Source organism: Piliocolobus tephrosceles, chromosome 20 (assembly GCF_002776525.5).
Source record: "Piliocolobus tephrosceles isolate RC106 chromosome 20, ASM277652v3, whole genome shotgun sequence".
Taxonomy (NCBI): Eukaryota; Metazoa; Chordata; class Mammalia; order Primates; family Cercopithecidae; genus Piliocolobus; species Piliocolobus tephrosceles.
Window position 1 is genome coordinate 52,823,730 of NC_045453.1, and position 18,509 is coordinate 52,842,238.

General features: G+C 39.5%; 1 protein-coding gene across 1 annotated transcript in view; it reads right to left on the reverse strand.

The window, feature by feature from the left end:
- The window catches only part of PLCB4 (phospholipase C beta 4), a 266,056-nt gene that overhangs the window by 161,421 nt on the left and 86,126 nt on the right, over positions 1–18,509 (reverse strand). The window contains exon 2 of the mRNA XM_031934696.1: positions 14,135–14,233. Within this exon, the coding sequence (XP_031790556.1) occupies positions 14,135–14,218 (84 nt within the window). The 5' untranslated portion in view covers positions 14,219–14,233. The remainder of the gene's footprint in view (positions 1–14,134; positions 14,234–18,509) is intronic.

Sequence of the window (18,509 nt, forward strand, 5' to 3'; positions counted from 1 at the left end):
CTCAGCTACTCGGGAGGGAGGCTGAGGCAGGAGAATTGCTTGAGCCCAGGAGTTAGAGGTTGCAGTAAGCTATGATTGTGCCATTGTACGCCAGCCTAGGTGACAAAGTGAGGTCCTGTCTCAAAAAAAAAAAAAAAAAAAGAGAAAAAGAAAAAAATGAAAGGCCAGGCACAGTGGCTCTCACGCCTGTAATTCCAGCACTTTGGGAAGCTGAGGCAGGCAGATCACAAGGTCGAAAGTTCGAGACCAGCCTGGCCAGCATGGTGAAACCCCGTCTCTACTAAAAATACAAAAATTAGCTGGGCGTGGTGGTGCACAACTGTAGTCCCGTCCCAGCTACTTGGGAGGCTGAGGCAGGAGAATCACTTGAACTCGGAAGGTAGAGGTTGCAGTGAGCACAGATCATGCCACAGCACTCCAGCCTGGTGACAGTGTGAGACTGTGTCTCAAAAAAAAAAAAAAAAAAAAAAAAAAACCTAAAAAAGCCCTGGCAAATACTTTCCTTTTCTTACCGGCTGATTTCTATTGATCATAAGGCAGAGGTATCAGTTTTCTTAGGGGAATGTGGGGGAAATTATATGAAAAATACAGTCTTCCCATTCTCATTTCCCTAAAAGAACTGGACTAAGAACATCTAGACTTAGTAGTATAATACTTATGGTCTAGAATAAATAAAGCAAATGGTGAGTAAAAAAGTTAAACAGGTCTTTGGTTTCAGCCTATTAATGAACTTTAGAAAGACTTTTTAATTATGTATTTTATACATCACATATATCTTCAAAAACATGTTTCTCTGCTGACAGCCATTCTGGGTCATAAAGCTGTGTGTCCTGTGTATGTTCTCTTTAGCAATACACTAGTTCTGGACGCTAGGTCCATCACGTACTATATGTTGATTAACAGGCAATTCTAAAGTGACCTAAGCTTCTCTTTCCTCATCTGTAAACTGTGGAAAATCTCATTTAGTCCTCACAACCACCCGAGGGTTTAAAGAGATGACTGATGTCAAGTACTTTGCACTATGCCAAGGGTTCAATAAATCTAGTATGTTCAGCCCAGATAAAGAAGTCTCTTTTATTCAACGGTTTTCACCATTTTATCTGTGTTGCCTGTTTGAGGAAGATTAGCTGCAAAGAACTTTAAATGGATCTAATTTTGTTTCCTTCTAGTAAGTCTACAATTCCTTACCTTTCCCTAGGCCTAGGTTCTCAAACTTGAGCTGCATCATCAGAATCACTGAGAGGGCTCTTAAAACACAGATTGCTGGACCCTCCCCCCAGAGTTTCTGATTCTGTAGGTCTGGGGTGGGGCCTAATAATCTGCATTTCTAGCAAGCTCACAAATGTTGCTGATGCTGTCTGAAACCATACTTGGAGATCCACTGTAGGCTAGCTGGCAGGCCATTTTTCTGCTAAGTCTGTAACCAGCCTATGAAATCTCAAGCAACACGCTTAACCATTTAAGCCCCAGTTTTGTAAACTGCAAAAGGAAGCTAAAAAGACCTACTGAAAACAGGGTTGTTTTGAGGCTTAAGTGAAATAATGTTTAAATCAGAGGCACTGGAGCCAGAACCACTCCATCTTGAACAGGGCTGGGTAAAACGAGGCTGAGACCTACTGGGCTGCATTCCCAGGAGGTTAGGCATTACTAGTTACAGGACTAGAGAAGAGGTCAGCACAAGACACAGGTTACAAAGACCCCACTGATAAAACAGGATGCAGTAAGGGAGGCGGCCAAAAGCTGCCAAAACTAGGATAGTTAGAAGAAAGTGACCTCTGGTTGTCTTCACTGCTCATTCTATGTTGATATTAATTCATTAGCATGCTACAAGACAGTTTACAAATGCCATGGCAATGTCCAGAAGTTACTCTATATATTCTAACAAGGGGAGGAACCCTCAGTTCCAGGAATTACCACCCCTTTCCTGGAAAACTCATGAATAATCCACCCCTTGTTTAGCATATGATCAAGAAATAGCCAACCAGCATCTTTCAGGGCTGCTCTGTCTATGGAATAGTGATTCTTTTGTTTTTTTACTTTCTTAATAAACTTGCTTTCACTTTACTCTGTGGACTCACCTCTATTCTTTTCTTGGGTGAGATCCAAGAATCCTCTCTCTCAGGGTCTAGATCAGGACCCTTTCCTGATCATTTATACCATTTGTCAAGTGCAAGTTCCAGCACCTACCGAGTGCTCAAAGTAGTAGTGATTTGTGACTGTCTGTGCTAAAAAACACTTGTCATGATTAATTTTATGTGTCAACTTGACTGGGCTAAGGCTGATGGCTGATAAAATATTACTTCCGAGTGTGTCTGTGAGGCTGTTTCTGCGTTTGAATTGATGCACTGAATAAAGAAGATCTGCCAAATACAGGAGGGCGTCATCCAATCCATGGAGAGCCTGAATCGAACAAAATGGTAGAGGAAGAATGAATTCACTCTCTCTTGATCTGGGACACTCATCTTATCCTGGCCTTTGGATACTGATGCCCCTGGTTCTGGGGCCTTTGGACTCAACTGACACTTACACACCATTGGCTCCCCTGGTTCTCTGGTCTTTCAGGTTTGAACTAGAACTGCCCTACTGTTTTTCCTAGGCCTCTAGCTTATAGACAGACGACAAAAGACTTCTCAGCCTTCATAATCGTGTGAGCCAATCCTTCATAATAAATCTCTTTCTACCTATATATCTCTATATATCTAATTGGCTCTGTTTCTCCAGAGAACCCTCACTAATACAGCACTCTCTCTAAAACAACCAAAACAAGTAATGACAAAAATAATTCCTCAGAATTTTCAGGAACAGGGAATTCAGTGGACGAAATTGCACAGGTTTAAAGAAATGCAATTTTATCGCTTGAGAAGGGGCTTCAGAATTATTAACTTGATTTTTTAAAAAAAATTTTTCTCCCTAGACTGCTCAACAGGAAAAAGTATTCACTTTTACATGTGCTGTAGATTTCATCTGACTGTTCATTTGTTCACACTTGCATGAACTCTATTAATTCAATGGCTACACCATATGCATTAACAGAGTGCAATTCCAAAGAGATGTGCAAAGAGAGTGAAACCAGGATGTCCTTAGGGTCTCTTCACCACTAGCCTGATGATCTGTAAGACTGTACACATCAACCCTAATTAAAAGGATGCCCTGGCCAACACCCTCCTGTTCACCTGTGGCCCACAGACACAGCTTGAGGTAGCTAATATTGAGCATTTTCCTCTTTACACTGCAAGCTGAGAAGAAGCAATAGAGAATCAGTACTGTAATTTTGGCCACTGAATTTAATTCTTTAGCATAGTACAGTAGTACTTGAGAGACCTAAGTAGATCCTCAGCTAGTTCCTCATGAAACTGCCTTTGCAAAAATTATATCAGTGAGAAAAATTAACTTGGTTAGCTGAGCTAACCCACCTCCCATCTTGCCTTTTCCTTAATTATTCCTGGGCTTTTGGACCAAGGTAACTTTGGAAGACATTTAGGCTACAGTTTAAATGATAATAGGCCTTGCCCAAAAACCCACCACTTTTGTTTGAGGGGAGGGCCTGAGTCCTGCTAAGGCGCAGACACATACGACTGTCAGCCATTATTCTGGAGGTTAGAAGATATGCAACGTCCCCAGTTATTTCTGCAAATAACATTGCTATTTTAGAACCTAAGATTGGCCTTTTGAGATATCTTTTCAGGTTTTCTTTTGCATGCCTCACACCCATGTCTCCACCTGGACTTGCCAACCCCACTCCTATGGCCCCAACCAGAAGCAATTCAGCATGATGTAATCCTTGCCCCATCCAATCAGCAGAAGCATAACCCCCTCCCCCACCTCCTCTTCCCCAAACTGCCTTTAAGAAAACCCCTAACCTAGCAGCTTTGGACCAGATGACTTGAGTACTAACTCATCTCCCATGTGGTGTGACTGGCCTTGTCTCTATTAAACTCTTTTTTTTTTTTTTTTTTTTTTTTGAGATAGAGTCTTCCTCTGTTACTGTCACCTGGGCTGGAATGCAATAGCACAATCTGGGCTCACTGCAATCTATGTCCCAGGGTTCAAGTGATTCTCCCACCTCAGCCGCCTGAGTAGCTGGGATTACAGGCACCTGCCACCATGCCCAGCTAATCTTTGTGTTTTTAGTAGAGGCAGGGTTTCACCATGTTGGCCAGGCTGGTCTCCCACTCCTGACCTCAAATGATCTGCCCATCTTTGCCTCGCAAAGTGTTGGGATTACAGGCGTGAGCCACTGCACCTGCCCAAACTCTTTCTTTACTACGATGCCGTATTCTTTCTTTGTGCAGCTGGCAGGAAGAACCCCTTGGTGCTTACACTTATATTTTAATTTAATTGCCTATATTGTTTCCATACTTTCTACCTGTCTTGTGTTGTTTCCACAAGCTCCTTGTAAATCTAGTGGGACCCCAGATTTCCTTGTCTAGTTTCCTAATGGATGCGTCTCACATCTTTCCATGAGTAAGATGTCCTTCTTGCACCCTTGAAGCATGGATCTCAAGGATTACCACCTTCCATGAAACTGACCAAGGCACTATTTCATGGGGGAGATGCTTCCATTCCTCCAAGAAATAGAATTATCTTCTACTTTTGTGAAGAAATAAAAGCAAGCCCAAAGAAACTTCACAGAGAGGGAAGAGACATGAAAATGAGAAGAGCAAGTCCCTGCTCCCCCGACCACAAAAATGAGAGCATCTTAGAAAAGAAAGGTGAGCCATCTGTTACGTATGCAGCAAAAGCTGATAAACTGATAAAATGATCCATCAAGATAAGGAAAGGAAATAAAGGATGACTAACTTAAAAATACAATACAGTAGTAAGAGAACATGAGGAGTAAAAATAATTACTTGAAACTAAAATTATTTCATTATTACCATTACCATCAAAACCAATTTGTTACTCATTTCTATGTGGCATTGTTTGTCTTCTAATCCAGGTGCCTGCTCATTTATTTACATATTATGTTCTATGGCTGCTACTGGGCTACAATGACAAAGTAAAGTAGCTGTAACAGAGGCTGCAGGACTAATAAAATCTAAACTATTTAATATGTGGTCCCTTACAGAAAAAGTATGCTGACCCAGCTCTATGACTTTTCAGCATGAGATGACCTACTCTACAAACCTTTCCTTAAAGGTCTCATGCTTGGATGACAATGAGCTCTGAGCTTTAGGGGCATGAGAGACCAGATAACATTATCAGCACTCTCATTTAAAAGGCTGGTCTAGAAGAAGGAACAGGCCTGAATGTTTTGTGTTTTGTTTTGTTTTGTTTGCAAAAACCTGGCTGATCTTTGTTTTTGGTGCTTTGGGTTGTTTTAGTGTTCAGGCCAACTGAGGTGGTGCTCAGATGCCTGGCCTTGGCTTTCTTCTCACATCAGGAAGAAGTCACACAGCTGTGCTGACAAGAAAGGTGACTGGCAGGTGTGTGCAGACTCATAGAATCTTAAGGAGAACAACTGACATTCTTCGCCCGTCCACCTTAACATCCCTTATTTTGCTGGCACAGAGATGTTAAGAAAATTGCCCACGGAGACATGGTCAGGAAAAGGAAGGATGAAACCTCTAGCTTACCTTCGTTAAAGTCTTTGTCTTCTCCAACCTTTTGGACCCCGCCTACAAATCATCCTCTGTACGACCGCCAGAGTAAATGTCTCCAAAATGTAAATCCGATCATGCCAGTCTCTTGAAAATGGCTTCCCATAGCAATCAGAATGAAATCCAAACACCTCTGCCTGGTCCTACACCATTTATTCTCATACTTAAGTGTGCACCAGACTTCCTTGAAGGGCTTGTTAATGCACATACGCCTGGGCCAGTTCCTGATTCGGTAGGTCCCTGGGATGGGCCTGAGAATGCGCATCTCTAATAAGGTTCTGGGTGGTGCTGATGATGCTGGCTTGGGGACCACACTTTGAGAGAACTACTGCTCCACATGAGGGGGCCTCTGCCTGCTTCTCAGAATTCCACCCTTACCACACCCTTCCCATGATGCTCACTCTACCCTTGGTGCTCTTCTTTTGACATGCCAAGACTACGTTTGCCTCAGGGCCTGGCATTTGCTGTTTCCATGTCGTGGAATGCTTTTCTCTTAGTTCTTGGTCAAACTGGCTTTTTTTTTTTTTTTTAGACAGAGTCTCGCTCTGTTGCCCAGGCTGGAGTGCTGGAGTATAGTGGTGCAATTTCAGCTCATTGCAACCTCTGTCTCCCAGGTTCAAACGATTTTTGTGCCTTAGCTTTCCAAGTTGCTGGGACTACAGGTGCGCATCACCATGCCTGGTTAATTTTTACATTTTTAGTAGAGACGGGGTTTTGATATGTTGGCCAGGCTGGTCTCAAACTCCTGATCTCAGGTGATCTGCATGCCTCAGCCTCCCAAAGTGCTGGGATTATAGGCGTGAGCCATTGCGCCCGGCCAATCTAGCTCCTTCTTATCATTCAGCTACAACTTCAAATGTCACCTCCTGAATAGGGCCTGCTCTGACCACCCAACGCACAGCAATGTCCCCTCCCCTACTCTTCAGTGTCTGCCTGTCTCTCCGATCCTTCGATCACTCCTTTTAGTAACATAATAGTATCAAACACTGCTGGAAACCATTCATTTCTATGCTTATTTGTTTATTGTTGGTCTTCTGCTGCTGGACCATACACTCCCAAAGGACTGAGACTTTGTCATGTTCACTGCTCTATCTCAGTCTTCTAGAACAGTGGTTCGCACCATGGATTAAGTTGTAATGAATGACTTTAAAACATTTCTGAATTGTTAAACGGCCAACTGTACTCAAGATTGTTTATCATCATTAAGTTGCTATATAGGTTGTTGTAGCCTAATGATTCCAATATAATTCACATACAATATAGAGCATGTGATAGACTCATATAAGTATACACATTTACAATCTTACCGCTAATTATAATTCAGAATATTCTGTCAGAGATACTTTTTCTTCACCATCTCTACTAAAAATACAAAACCTAGCCAGGCATCGTGGCGCATGCTTGTAATCCCAGATACTCGGGAGACTGAGGCAGAAGAATTGCTTGAACCCAGGAGGCGGAGGTTGCAGGGAGCCGAGATCATGCCATTGCACTCCAGCTTGGGTGACAAGAGCGAAATTCCGTCTCAAAAAAAAAAAAGAAAAAAAAAATTTCTCTATCCTGAGGAATGCAGTATCACCCACATGAGAGGGTGAGTGAAGGAAGCCCGTGACTGTGAGGGTCTTGGGGTCCTCATACCCTAAGGAATGCAGTATCACCCACATGAGAGGGTGAGTGAAGGAAGCCCATGACTGTGAGGGTCTTGGGGTCCTCATTCTTTCATCCCATCCCATCGGGCAGCAACAATCGCCCTGAGAGAGGAGGACTGAAAGAGGAAGATGCGCCCACGTGTTCGTCCTCTTGGATCATTTATTATGTTCTTCCCTTTCTGTGCAATGTATTTTTAGCTAGTATTAATGTGATTATATACAAAATGCTTCTTAGGTACTACAGAAGGTATCGCTTTTGCTTTTGGTTCTTCGTCATTTCAGAAAGAAACAATATACATGCATCCATCTATGTACCCCCTTCTCTGGCATTCCCTCCACCTTGCATCAGAGCTGTCCAGTTCCTGTGCTAGAAATTCCAACCTCATCTACAATTATTCTCTCACATCTTCTACATCTACCAGGTTAGAAAAATATTCTCATTTATTCCTGTACTCGAAATCCTCCCTTATTTCTCCATATATATGACTGACTGTCCATTAAGTCCTTCAAGTCCAACACTAACCCCCAGACTACTCCCACAAGGAATCCAGCCACATCCACTTGTCACTGGTCATCCAGAACTGACTACTGCCCTGCTGAAACCCCATTAAGGTTCCCTAGAGCTTTCAGAATCAAATGCCAATGTCCTGGGCTGAAAAGTAAACCCACTGATGGTGTGGACACTGGCCGTCTCTGTGCCTTCACCCCTGTACTCCACCGCCCTACCCTCTGCCCTACCTGGACAGTCCCCTTCCCCTCAATAGAATGTGCTGTCATATTCATGCCTTTGCAGAAGCCCTGGCCTCTCCCTTCTTCTTAGCTGTGCTTTGAGTGGTTGACTGACTCACCTATCAAGACTCAGCCTGAAAGGGGCCTCCTCACTGAGGCTTCTGGGGTCAGTCCCCCATCCCTGTTGCCCCTTCCTCTCCTCTCACACCACAAGGTTCTCATCACAACACGCAAGTGGAACAAAGTGGAGGGTGAGAGTGAAAGGGCTTCAGGGGCCACATGCTGAAAGCCTGGAGTTTAAAACTGAGAAGCCCAGCCAGTGGTGTTGGCGGTATAGCGGTGAGAACAGCTGCTGTCCAAACTATGAAGCCAGTACTTACTGCAGTGCATAATAAAGTGGCACCAACATGTTTCTGTTCTGTATGTCCAACTCGAATAGAGACAGGAGCTTAAGAAAACATGACTCATGGCAAGACAGCCAGCAACTAAAGCAATTATCCACGAGGAACATGCAGAAATCGGTTTCTTGGGATAAAAACACAGCAATTTAACTCCATTTAACACATTTTCACTATTTTTTCTCCCTCAACTCCAAATTTGAAATTATTTTACTTTTGGTTTGTGGTTGGCTACTTTTATACCTTAAAGCATATATGTAAGCCTCTATTGTACATCAACTATCAACCTTCCCTCTTGCTAAGAATATTAAGCCTCTGGCCTTTCCTCTGTTTCTCCAAGTTCCTTCTAATTTCCAGCATCTGTCTGGCACCCTTATTTTAAATAAAGGTAACAGCTTTTTTGTTATGCTTGGTCAAAAATAATTACATGTTTTGTCTACCTTTAGGTTGATTACGAAAGTTGAAAAACTAATATTATTATGATTATTATCATTTAGATGACTCTGTAAGTATCTTTTAGTGTAAATACAGGTATATCTGGACACTGTTTTATAATTTAGTTTAAATTATCGAAAGCTTAAAAATAATATACAAAGATGGCTATCCCTCTTTTCATTGTAACATCAAAGCATGATTGAAGAGGCATACCTAAGAATGATTTACTTTTATAGAAAAATGTATCTTTGGTTTGATCTACTATTTACTGTTGTTTAAGATCTAGATTCTTTGAAGTTTAATAGATAGCATTTTTCTGCTGTTATTCTATAGTGATGTAGATGACTTGTGTCCAGTAGAAAAAGGCAAATCTATAATAGGTTATAGTTTTATTGCCTTACAGGGCATTAGCCAGTTTTGTATCTAATTTTGACAAAACTTATTTCACTTTTCTTTTCCTTTCCTTTCCTATGTAAAACTCTCTTCCTCAAGTGCTCTTGGAACTAGCTTTATCATCCTGTTAATGTCCTCACTGATTAGTTAAATATATCTTTTAATCAAAATACTTTATATGAGGCTTGTGTTTTTAAGTCTTAAAAATCGTATTCAGAAAGCACTTTGCTTTTCTGATGAACAGCCTGTGGGGTGTAGGCTGCTTGAGCTTTTCTGAGCTTCATGGTGTGGTTGCTCACAATTTGATTTCAGAACCACCTTGGAAAGAGGCCAAAGTCAACCTGTCCCACTGTGCCTGACTTTAGGTTTGTATTGACCCAGCACTTTGATACTCCTTTGATCCTGACACCTGCAATAATTGTCTCAGTTTTCCTCCACTGTGTGTGTGTGTGTGTGTGTGTGCGCACGCGTGTATAGGGTGGAAGGTGGGGAGGCTAGTATAAAGACCAAGAAGACCAAGACTTTGCTAGAAAAATGGACTCCATCTAGGCAGCTTGACTCAGATACAAGAAAGTTCCATGGGCAAGAAGAAGGGGTAGCCCAAGCTGGGATTTATGATGTGGGAAAGACGAGGCCAGTGGCTGAGGTGAGTCATCTATAAAACATTTGAACCCCTGCTCTGGCTGCCACTAAGAAGGACTGGCTGATGAATTCTGTAGATTCCAATGGAATATACTGAGAATGTTTCTTAGTGTGAAGAAAGGAGAAAGGAATTTTTAAATCTGGTTATAGTTTGAGTTGGTTGTCTATGCTATCCAATAAGAACGCCACTAGGCCCACGTACCTATATAAATTTGAATTTAAATTATGTAAGATTAAAAACTTAAGTCCCTCAGTCCCAGTAGTCACATTTCAAGTGCTGAATGGCCACATGTGGCTGCCATAACAGCAACACAAATGTAGACCATTTCTATCACTGTGGAAAGTCCTGTTGGTAAACACTTATCGTGATGGCAGTCTTTTTCTTAAGAATAAAGCTCTTTTTATATTTTGTTTGTTTTAAGGACATACTTTGACTCTCAGGATATACTTTAACTTTCAGGCTTATGTAAAAGGGAAGATATCAGGAGAGTCTGGGTGGGAGAGTTTGAGGTGGAAAGGGAGCCAAACAGCTCAGGATGAGAAGGGACTTGAATTTTGAAGTTTTCTTCTTTAGATTGAGAGACAGAAAATGTTTAACAGTTAAGAAAAAAGCATCTGGAAAAGTGAAAAAGGACTCTGAGTGTGATTAAAATAAAATAAAGGAAACAGGAACATGCATCTTTATGGAGGAGAGGAACAAAGAAGAAAAAAGAGAGACACCCCTGGCTGGGCTGGCTAATGAAATTTATTCAGCGTGATCTCCGATTTTTAATCTTAAACTTGTCCTGGTGTGTGATGCAATTCTCCTCTGCTGCCACTAAATCTTCAGTAAAATGTCTACTTTATACAACATCCTTCTGTTTCTGGGATTTGATGTTAAAATGGATTTAGGGAAGGAAACAAATCAGAGTAGTCAACAGTCCTGGAAAGTGAATGGTAATGAAGCATTTGAGGACATAAGTCATCACCAAGAGTGGGTAAGCACCTAGGAATTCTAGGAAAGACTGGGAAGGCCCTGATCTGACAGGGAATGGGTTCTACAGATCTTTAATGTGGATATTATAGGAAAGTCAGGGGGTTGGTTTAGTTAAAGATATCTGGGTTGCATGTATTTTTAAAAGCACTGCTATTTCTCTCCTCCACAAGAGACGAATCTCTGTTTTAAAGATTTAATGTTAAGCATCACTTAGGAAACAAAATACATTTTGCATTTAAGTAACGTGTAAGTCAAGTAAAGTTAGAGAAGTACAGAATTAGAAGTGTCATGGCAATACAATCAGATGCTACAACACAGCCTACCACTTAGGTCATTTGTAAAAATCTGGCTGCCTCAAAAATAATTCCTCAGTAATGCAGAAATAATAAAATAAACTTTAAATGCATTTGCACTTACTACATTTACTGACTATTTTTAAAACAGTGGCTTACTCACTGTTTAAGATACCTCTCTGCTCCTTTTATTTTATTTTTTTTTTGAGACACAGTGTCACTCTGTCACCCAGGCTGGAGTGCGGGGGCATGATCTTGGCTCACTGCAACCTCTGCCTCTTGAGTTCAAGGGATTCTCCTGCCTCAGCCTCCCAAGTAGCTGGGACTACAGGCATGTGCCACCATGCCTGGCTAATTTTTTTGTATTTTTAGTAGAAACGGGGTTTCACTGCGTTAGCCAGGATGGTCTCAATCTCCAGACCTAGTGATCTACCCACCTCGGCCTCCCAAAGTGCTGGGATTACAAGCGTGAGCCACTGAGCCCAGCTGCTTTCTTTAAACAAATACAAGGAATATAATTTTATTTTTGCTGCTATTTGAGTTCATGATGATAACATTAGTTATCATATGGTGCTGACAGCATTTATGCCCCTTCACAAAAGGTACCTTTGCTATGACACTTTAGGGATGCTTGGGTTTTGTTTCTCTAATTCTTGTTCCTCCCACTGGCTTTCAGCTGTAATCCCTCATCGCTGTTCATGTACCAACCATAGAAATTAACCTTTTCTGCTTACATTTTATTGCCTTAAATGTTTTCATGGCTCTGGCTCTAAAGAACTGAGTCTTACAGGAGTGGGAAATAATTTTTTTTTTTAAGCAGTCTGTCATCCAGCTTGAAATATTCGTTGGCTTTGTAGTTTGGTATGTTATCATGAAGACACATGTTTATTTTATAAAGTTAAAACGTTTTTGCTCAAAATCCTAGTAAAATAGCACTCGAAAGAGTTGAAAGCTTAGTTACATTGTATTTAATACTTGTTCAAGGGTTCTTTTCTTCTAACTTTGCCTAGTTTGCAGAGGAATCCAGAGGAAAAGCAAATGCCTTTAGAAGCACAGGTGATCAGTATTTCCCAATACGAGCTGTGATGATTAACAACCAAAAAATCACAAGAAATAAAAACGATTCAAATGAATCTCTGGTTCATCAAATCACATTTCACTTTTGTCAAGTACTTTATTCTCCAATAGCTTTTCCTTACATAACAGTATAAGATATACTGAACCAATGATTGCATGTAATCTCTTCAAAATTACCTTCTCTGAATTATTAGTCTGAATTGGAATCAACTGGATCTAAAATCATTTTAGATGCTAGACATCTACAAAGAGTTTGGTAGTTACAGGTATTCTGCTAGTCCCTGGAGAGAAAAAGATAAGTAAAATACAATCCTTGACTTCAAGAAACTCAGAGTATAGTTTGAGAGAAAGAAACATTAAATAAAATGTGAAGGCAGTGTAAAATATGCAAGGGTAGGTCAGTGGTGGCAAAAAATAAGTTATTGCCTCTTACTGAATGGGTCAAGGAAGGTATCACAGAAGTGGAGATTTCTCATCTGGGTTCTGAGAGGAGAGGAGTTCACCAATCAAACCAGTCGGAACAAATGCATTTCAGGAAGAGGGAGTAGCATAAACAAACCATGTAGTAGAATAGCTTATGGGGGAAACTGTAAGTGGTTTGCTATAGTTGAAGTATATGGTGTATGTTGGAAACCGGAGAGAAATGAACGTGAGGTAATTAAAAAGGAGCCAAATTATAGAAGACCTTGTATTTCATTCTGTGAACCTCCCTTTATGCTACAATGGGAAGTGATGGAAGCATTTTAAACACAGGAGAAATGGGATCTGCTTTATATTTTTAAAATATTACTCTATGATCTCAACCATGGGAGAGAGAAAAAAAGAAAAACAAATATGAAAAAAGACTAGAAGCAAACTGCAAAAGAATGAACAGTGCTTGTCTCTGGATGGCAGAATATTATTGTTTCATCTTATAGCAGAATGCAGTTCACTGTTATTTCAATTTCAGACATATGAACAGTCATCACTTCAATATTTTAATTCAAACAAGGAATAGTGACCATGTTTAGGTCCATCCTTAGCATTCACAATTTTGTTTACTGAAAAAGTGACTATCCTGTAAATCTAGAGAGTAGTACTATGATACACCCTGCAGAAAAATCAAGTCAACAAGTATTAAGCTATGTCAGCTCACAGAAGACCTAGTTTCCGCATCTGACAATCTCGACCTCGGGAAGATCAGCAAATTAGCCACTTCAGACATTTCATTGATTTTGAAATAACCAATTCTGACTCTAAATGAAGTTTTAGTATGTTTTACATTCAACTTTGTGGTAAAGGAAACATCAATTTCATTATACACTCCTTCCAAAGTCACCTCAAATTCAAGTACAATAGAAGAAAAGTCATGCATTTACAATGCAAATGAGGCTTTAATTCACCTACCCAGCCATTCTGAATAGATTGGTGGCCCAAAGCCCCTGCTCTATAGAAAGTCTGGAGTCATCACCACCTTGCAAGGGCACAGACAATAAATGATAGAATCAGAGACATGCAAAGCTTTGGTCAAAATGGTTTGTATCAATGAAATGAACAAAGCAATGACTGGCACAAAGTTCAATCACTATTACATTTATAACACATACAAAGTTATATGTAGAAAAACTGCCAAAAGCACTGCATTAAGCAAAAACTGTTACTACATAAAACCCATCTGTAAACTGAGAATATTAATAGCAACAACCTCATAAGGTTTTTGTAAAAAATTTAAAAAATCACACACACAAAATGTTTAGAAGGTCATCTGGCACATAACGAGCACTCAAAAATCTATGTTATCATTATCATTATTACTCTATCTCATAACTTGCTTCTTTTCAACAACTCCAACCTATAAATCCTAAAGATGTTCTTACTTATGTCAAAGAATACTCAATACTGTAATTGAAACTTAATAATTATTAGAATGTTTTGAGAGAAAAGATTAATAACACTTATTTACCTCTTCGTATCTGTCAAAAACTGCTCCTTCTTGCAAAAAGGAAGGAACTTCCTTCTGCCAGTTAAATTCATAAGGTTTGGCCATGATTATATTCAAGACCTAAAAATGAAAAAGAGTAGCTCATTAGTATATAAAATGAAAAAATAAGTGAGGATGGTTAATCACTTTGCATTTCTGTGTTTACGGAAGCTTTTCTTCAAATATGTGGAATACAGTTTTTTCTTCTTCCCTTTGTCTGACCTCCAACTTGCTTTCTTTTCTCTAAACCTGGAGATATCATAATCAAGAAATACCAGAGGTGATCATTTGGGAAGTTTCCATTCTCTCCAAATCCTACAAAATAACAAGATATGTGTATATATATATTTAAATCTGAAGGCACCAGATAAAATAAGGAAACATAGACCAAAATCAATACATAAGAGAGGTCTGCTGTAAATAGCTAGGGGCACTATAGGCTTGAAGGTGAACATATGGGCAGGAGGAGCCCACAGGGTATAAGTTGCAGAATCACGTAGGCATAGAATTTTTTATAGCTCTTGGTCATCTCTTTAGCCCTCTCTTAGGCTCTGTTTCCCCTACCTCGTTGTTCCTCACCTCTTGGGCCACGCGGAGAACAAGAGAATGTCTGGTTTTGAGACAGCCAGCTCATAGGGGGTCCCTGAAGAAACTCCAACCAGCCTGCCCACTGAGGTAGGGCCTTGGGATGTTCACAATGTTTGTAGCAGAGAGGAGCCTGGCCTCTCCTCCTTCTGTGTGGAACTTGGAATTCCAATGGCCAGGCAGGAAGCCCTCTAGCAGGGATTCTGGGCTTGTAAGAGTCCAGATTCTCTTTTCTCCCTTTTCAACCCAATGAAACCCTGTCTTACTCACCATTTAAATTGTCTCTGAGCTTGAATTTTCATGGCCATGGGACAAAGAACCCCGTTTTTAGCTGAACTAAGGAAAAGCCCTGCAACAGTTTTATCATAGACAGTGAGTAGGACATTTAAAGAGAAGCTAGGCACTGTTCAAGGTGGCTCCCTGCAACTAGGAAGAACTCAGCATTCCTTTTACCTATCCTTGTTGGCAACATGGTATGTATGCGATAACTACAACCCAAACATCTTGCATGAGCATACAACAAAGAGTCACCAAATAGTTAAGCAATGCAAAGAACATGGAAGAACGCCAAACACAGCAAGTAAAACTTACACCCAAGGAAAGACAGTGACCAGGAAAAACACGACCTGACTTCAGCATACTGATTTTTTCAGAGGGAAGACAGAGTATATCCTGTTCCTAAAATATAATTAACTACAGATACTAGAAATTTAAAACAAGATTGTTGAAATAAAACTTAATAGATGAGCTGAATTGTAAAGAAAACTCAGATGAAGTGTTGAGCCAAGGAATTCTTAAAAATGCAACACCAGGCCGGGCGTGGTGGCTCACGCCTATAATCCCAGCACTTTGGGAGGCCGAGTGGGGTGGATTACTTGAGGTCAGGAGTTCAAGACCAGCCTGGCCAACATGGCAAAACCCTGTCTCTACCAAAAAAGTACAAAATTAGCTGGGTGTGATGGTGGGCACCTGTAATCCCAGCTACTCAGGAGGCTGAGGCAGGGAGAATTGCTTGAACCCAGGAGGTGGAGGTTGCAGTGAACAAAGATGGCATCACTGCACTCCAGCCTGGGTGTCAGAGTGAGACTCCATCTCCAAAAAAGAATAAAAAAAAAAAAAAAAAAAAAAAAAGCAACACCAAAAGAAATAGCATTCATGAGAGATATAGAAAATAGAAAGGAAAGGTTTAACAACCTTATATGGAGATAACGGAGGGATGGAAATAAAGCAACAGTAGAAGAACGTTTCTGAAACCTGAATATTTGAGTCCTCAAAGTGAAAAAATCTACTCATTCCATGTAGTATAAATGGGGGGAAAGATATACACCCCCAAATATACCTCATGGTGACACTGAAGACACAAAATATGCAGAAATTACGAAATCTCTCAAAGATGCAGGAAGAGAAAAGATAATCTAGAGGTAAAATGACAATAAGACTGCTATCAGATACATCATCCACAACACTAAATGCAGTAAGACAGTTTTAAAGTCTGAGAAAAATAATTTTGGATTTAAAATTCTGTGTTCAATACTGTTTCAACTTTTAGGAGAAATATGTTGTTATTTACAGACTTGTAAGTAATCAGAAAGATTTAGCGATCTACTCTGAAAAGTTTAATGCATTATATACTCTGTCAGGGGAAAATAAATAAGAGAAAGAGATATGGGAAATAATGTTAAGAAAAATAAAGTAAAAAGAAACAATAGGCTTACTCTTAAGTCTTATTGTACTATGCCAAAAAAGGAAAAAAGAAAAAATAAATTTAAAAATTAGCCAACCCAAATCCTAGATTATATCAATATATGAGTTGTGGCCAGTGAGGTGGTTGGAGGAACAAAGTTTGAGACAAAGGGAAGTAAAACCATTTTGGGAGGGGAACAGAGATACTAAAAACTCTAGATATTAGTAGGAAAATAGGAGTTTAAATATGGGTGCTATGAATTTAAGAGTTATCCTATAGAAAATTAAAATTAAAAAATATAACTTCCAAATGATTAGCAGGGGAGAAATAGCAAAAGAAACTTGAGCCTCTTTTAAAAAGTAAGCAGATAAAGAATGGAGAGAAGACAGGAACATATTATAAGTAGAAAACACAAAATAAAATGATACATCACTAAGCACAGTAAATAAGAATTGGTTAAATTCACTTATAAAAGAGGTTTTCAGACTAGGTAAAATTACGGTTGTTTACAGAAATATTTTGAAAACTATCTAAGAAGTTTGAAAATGCAGGGATGAAAGAAGATACCATGGGCACATGCTAAGAAAAAAAGAAAACAGGTATAACAATGATATGAGACAAAACAGACTTCAAGAGAAAAAGCAGAGACAGTAATAATACATCATATTAACTGCCATTAATATTTAAGCATGTGACCATACAGCATCAAAACATTTGAAAATTGACAAAATACAAGGAGAAATTAGCAAAGTCACAAACAGGAGACAATGATTCTCAGAAATTAACAGAAGAAGAAGACAAAGAAGTAAGAATCTTGAAGATCTGAATATCATACTTAATAATTTAGTACAAACAACTTAAATAACTCAAGGTAACATAATTTAAATAACAGTACTTAATGAGCTTTATTCTCTCTCTTAATATATTTATTCTCTCTCTAAGTATATTATTTCTTTTCTTTCCCTCCTTTGCACCCTGGCTACCCACACACATGTGACAATCTCAAAATCTGATCATGATTAGGCCCTAGAGGAAATTTCAGCATTTTTCAACAGGCAGAAAATATGGTGGTCATGCTCATTGACAACAACAAGGAGATGTATAAATTAATGACAGAGAGTGTACAACATCTATATACATGGAAATTAAACATTCATAGCCACACACACACACACACACACACACATACATACACCCCTAAATCATCCTTGAGTTAAGCAGAAATTATAAACTTTTTAGAAAGAAAAGATGAGAGCATTACAAACCAAAACCTAGATACGTAATATGTACCCTCCCCAAAAAAATTAGTAAAACAATGATGAGTAAAAGCAAAAGTTAACTGTTTTCTGTTGGATATATATTTGGCAAGCACTGAGAGCAAGAGTGAGAGACATAGAGAGAGGGAGATTTAGGTGGGGGCAGAAGGGAGGATGAGGAGGAGAAGGTGGCTGCAGCACAAACTCACAACATTTACAATGAAAAGTGGGATATAATTAAAGAAGGAGAATGTGAGCATTCTAAGAGAATACTGTGTATAACTTTAATCAGAATATTTTAAAAGCTAAACAAAGTATATATCTTTCAAAGTTAAAATACATTTGGCTTAAACGTAAAACTAAAAATGGAATTTTAGTTTTTTGAGGAACTAAATGATCCAGCAATCCCATTTCTGGGTATTTACTGGAAAGATTTGAAATCAGTAGGTCAAAGAGATATCTGCACTCCCATGTTCAATGCAGCACTACTCACAATATCCAAGTTATGGAATCAGCCCAAGTATGCAACAACAAATGAATGCATAGAGAAAATGTGGTGTATTATACACAGTGAATTCAGCCTTAAAAAAGGGAAGAAATTCTGTCATTTGTGACAACATGGATGGAACAGGAGAACATTATACTAAGTGAAATAAGCCAGATACAGAAAGACAAACGTACATGTGCTCATTTATATGTGGAATATATAACAGTTGAACTCATAAAAGCAGAGAGTAGAACTGTGGTGACCAAAGGCTGAGGGTAGGGGGAACGTGGAGATGATAATCAAAGGATACAAAGCCTTCTATCAGTTACACAGAAGAAATAAGTT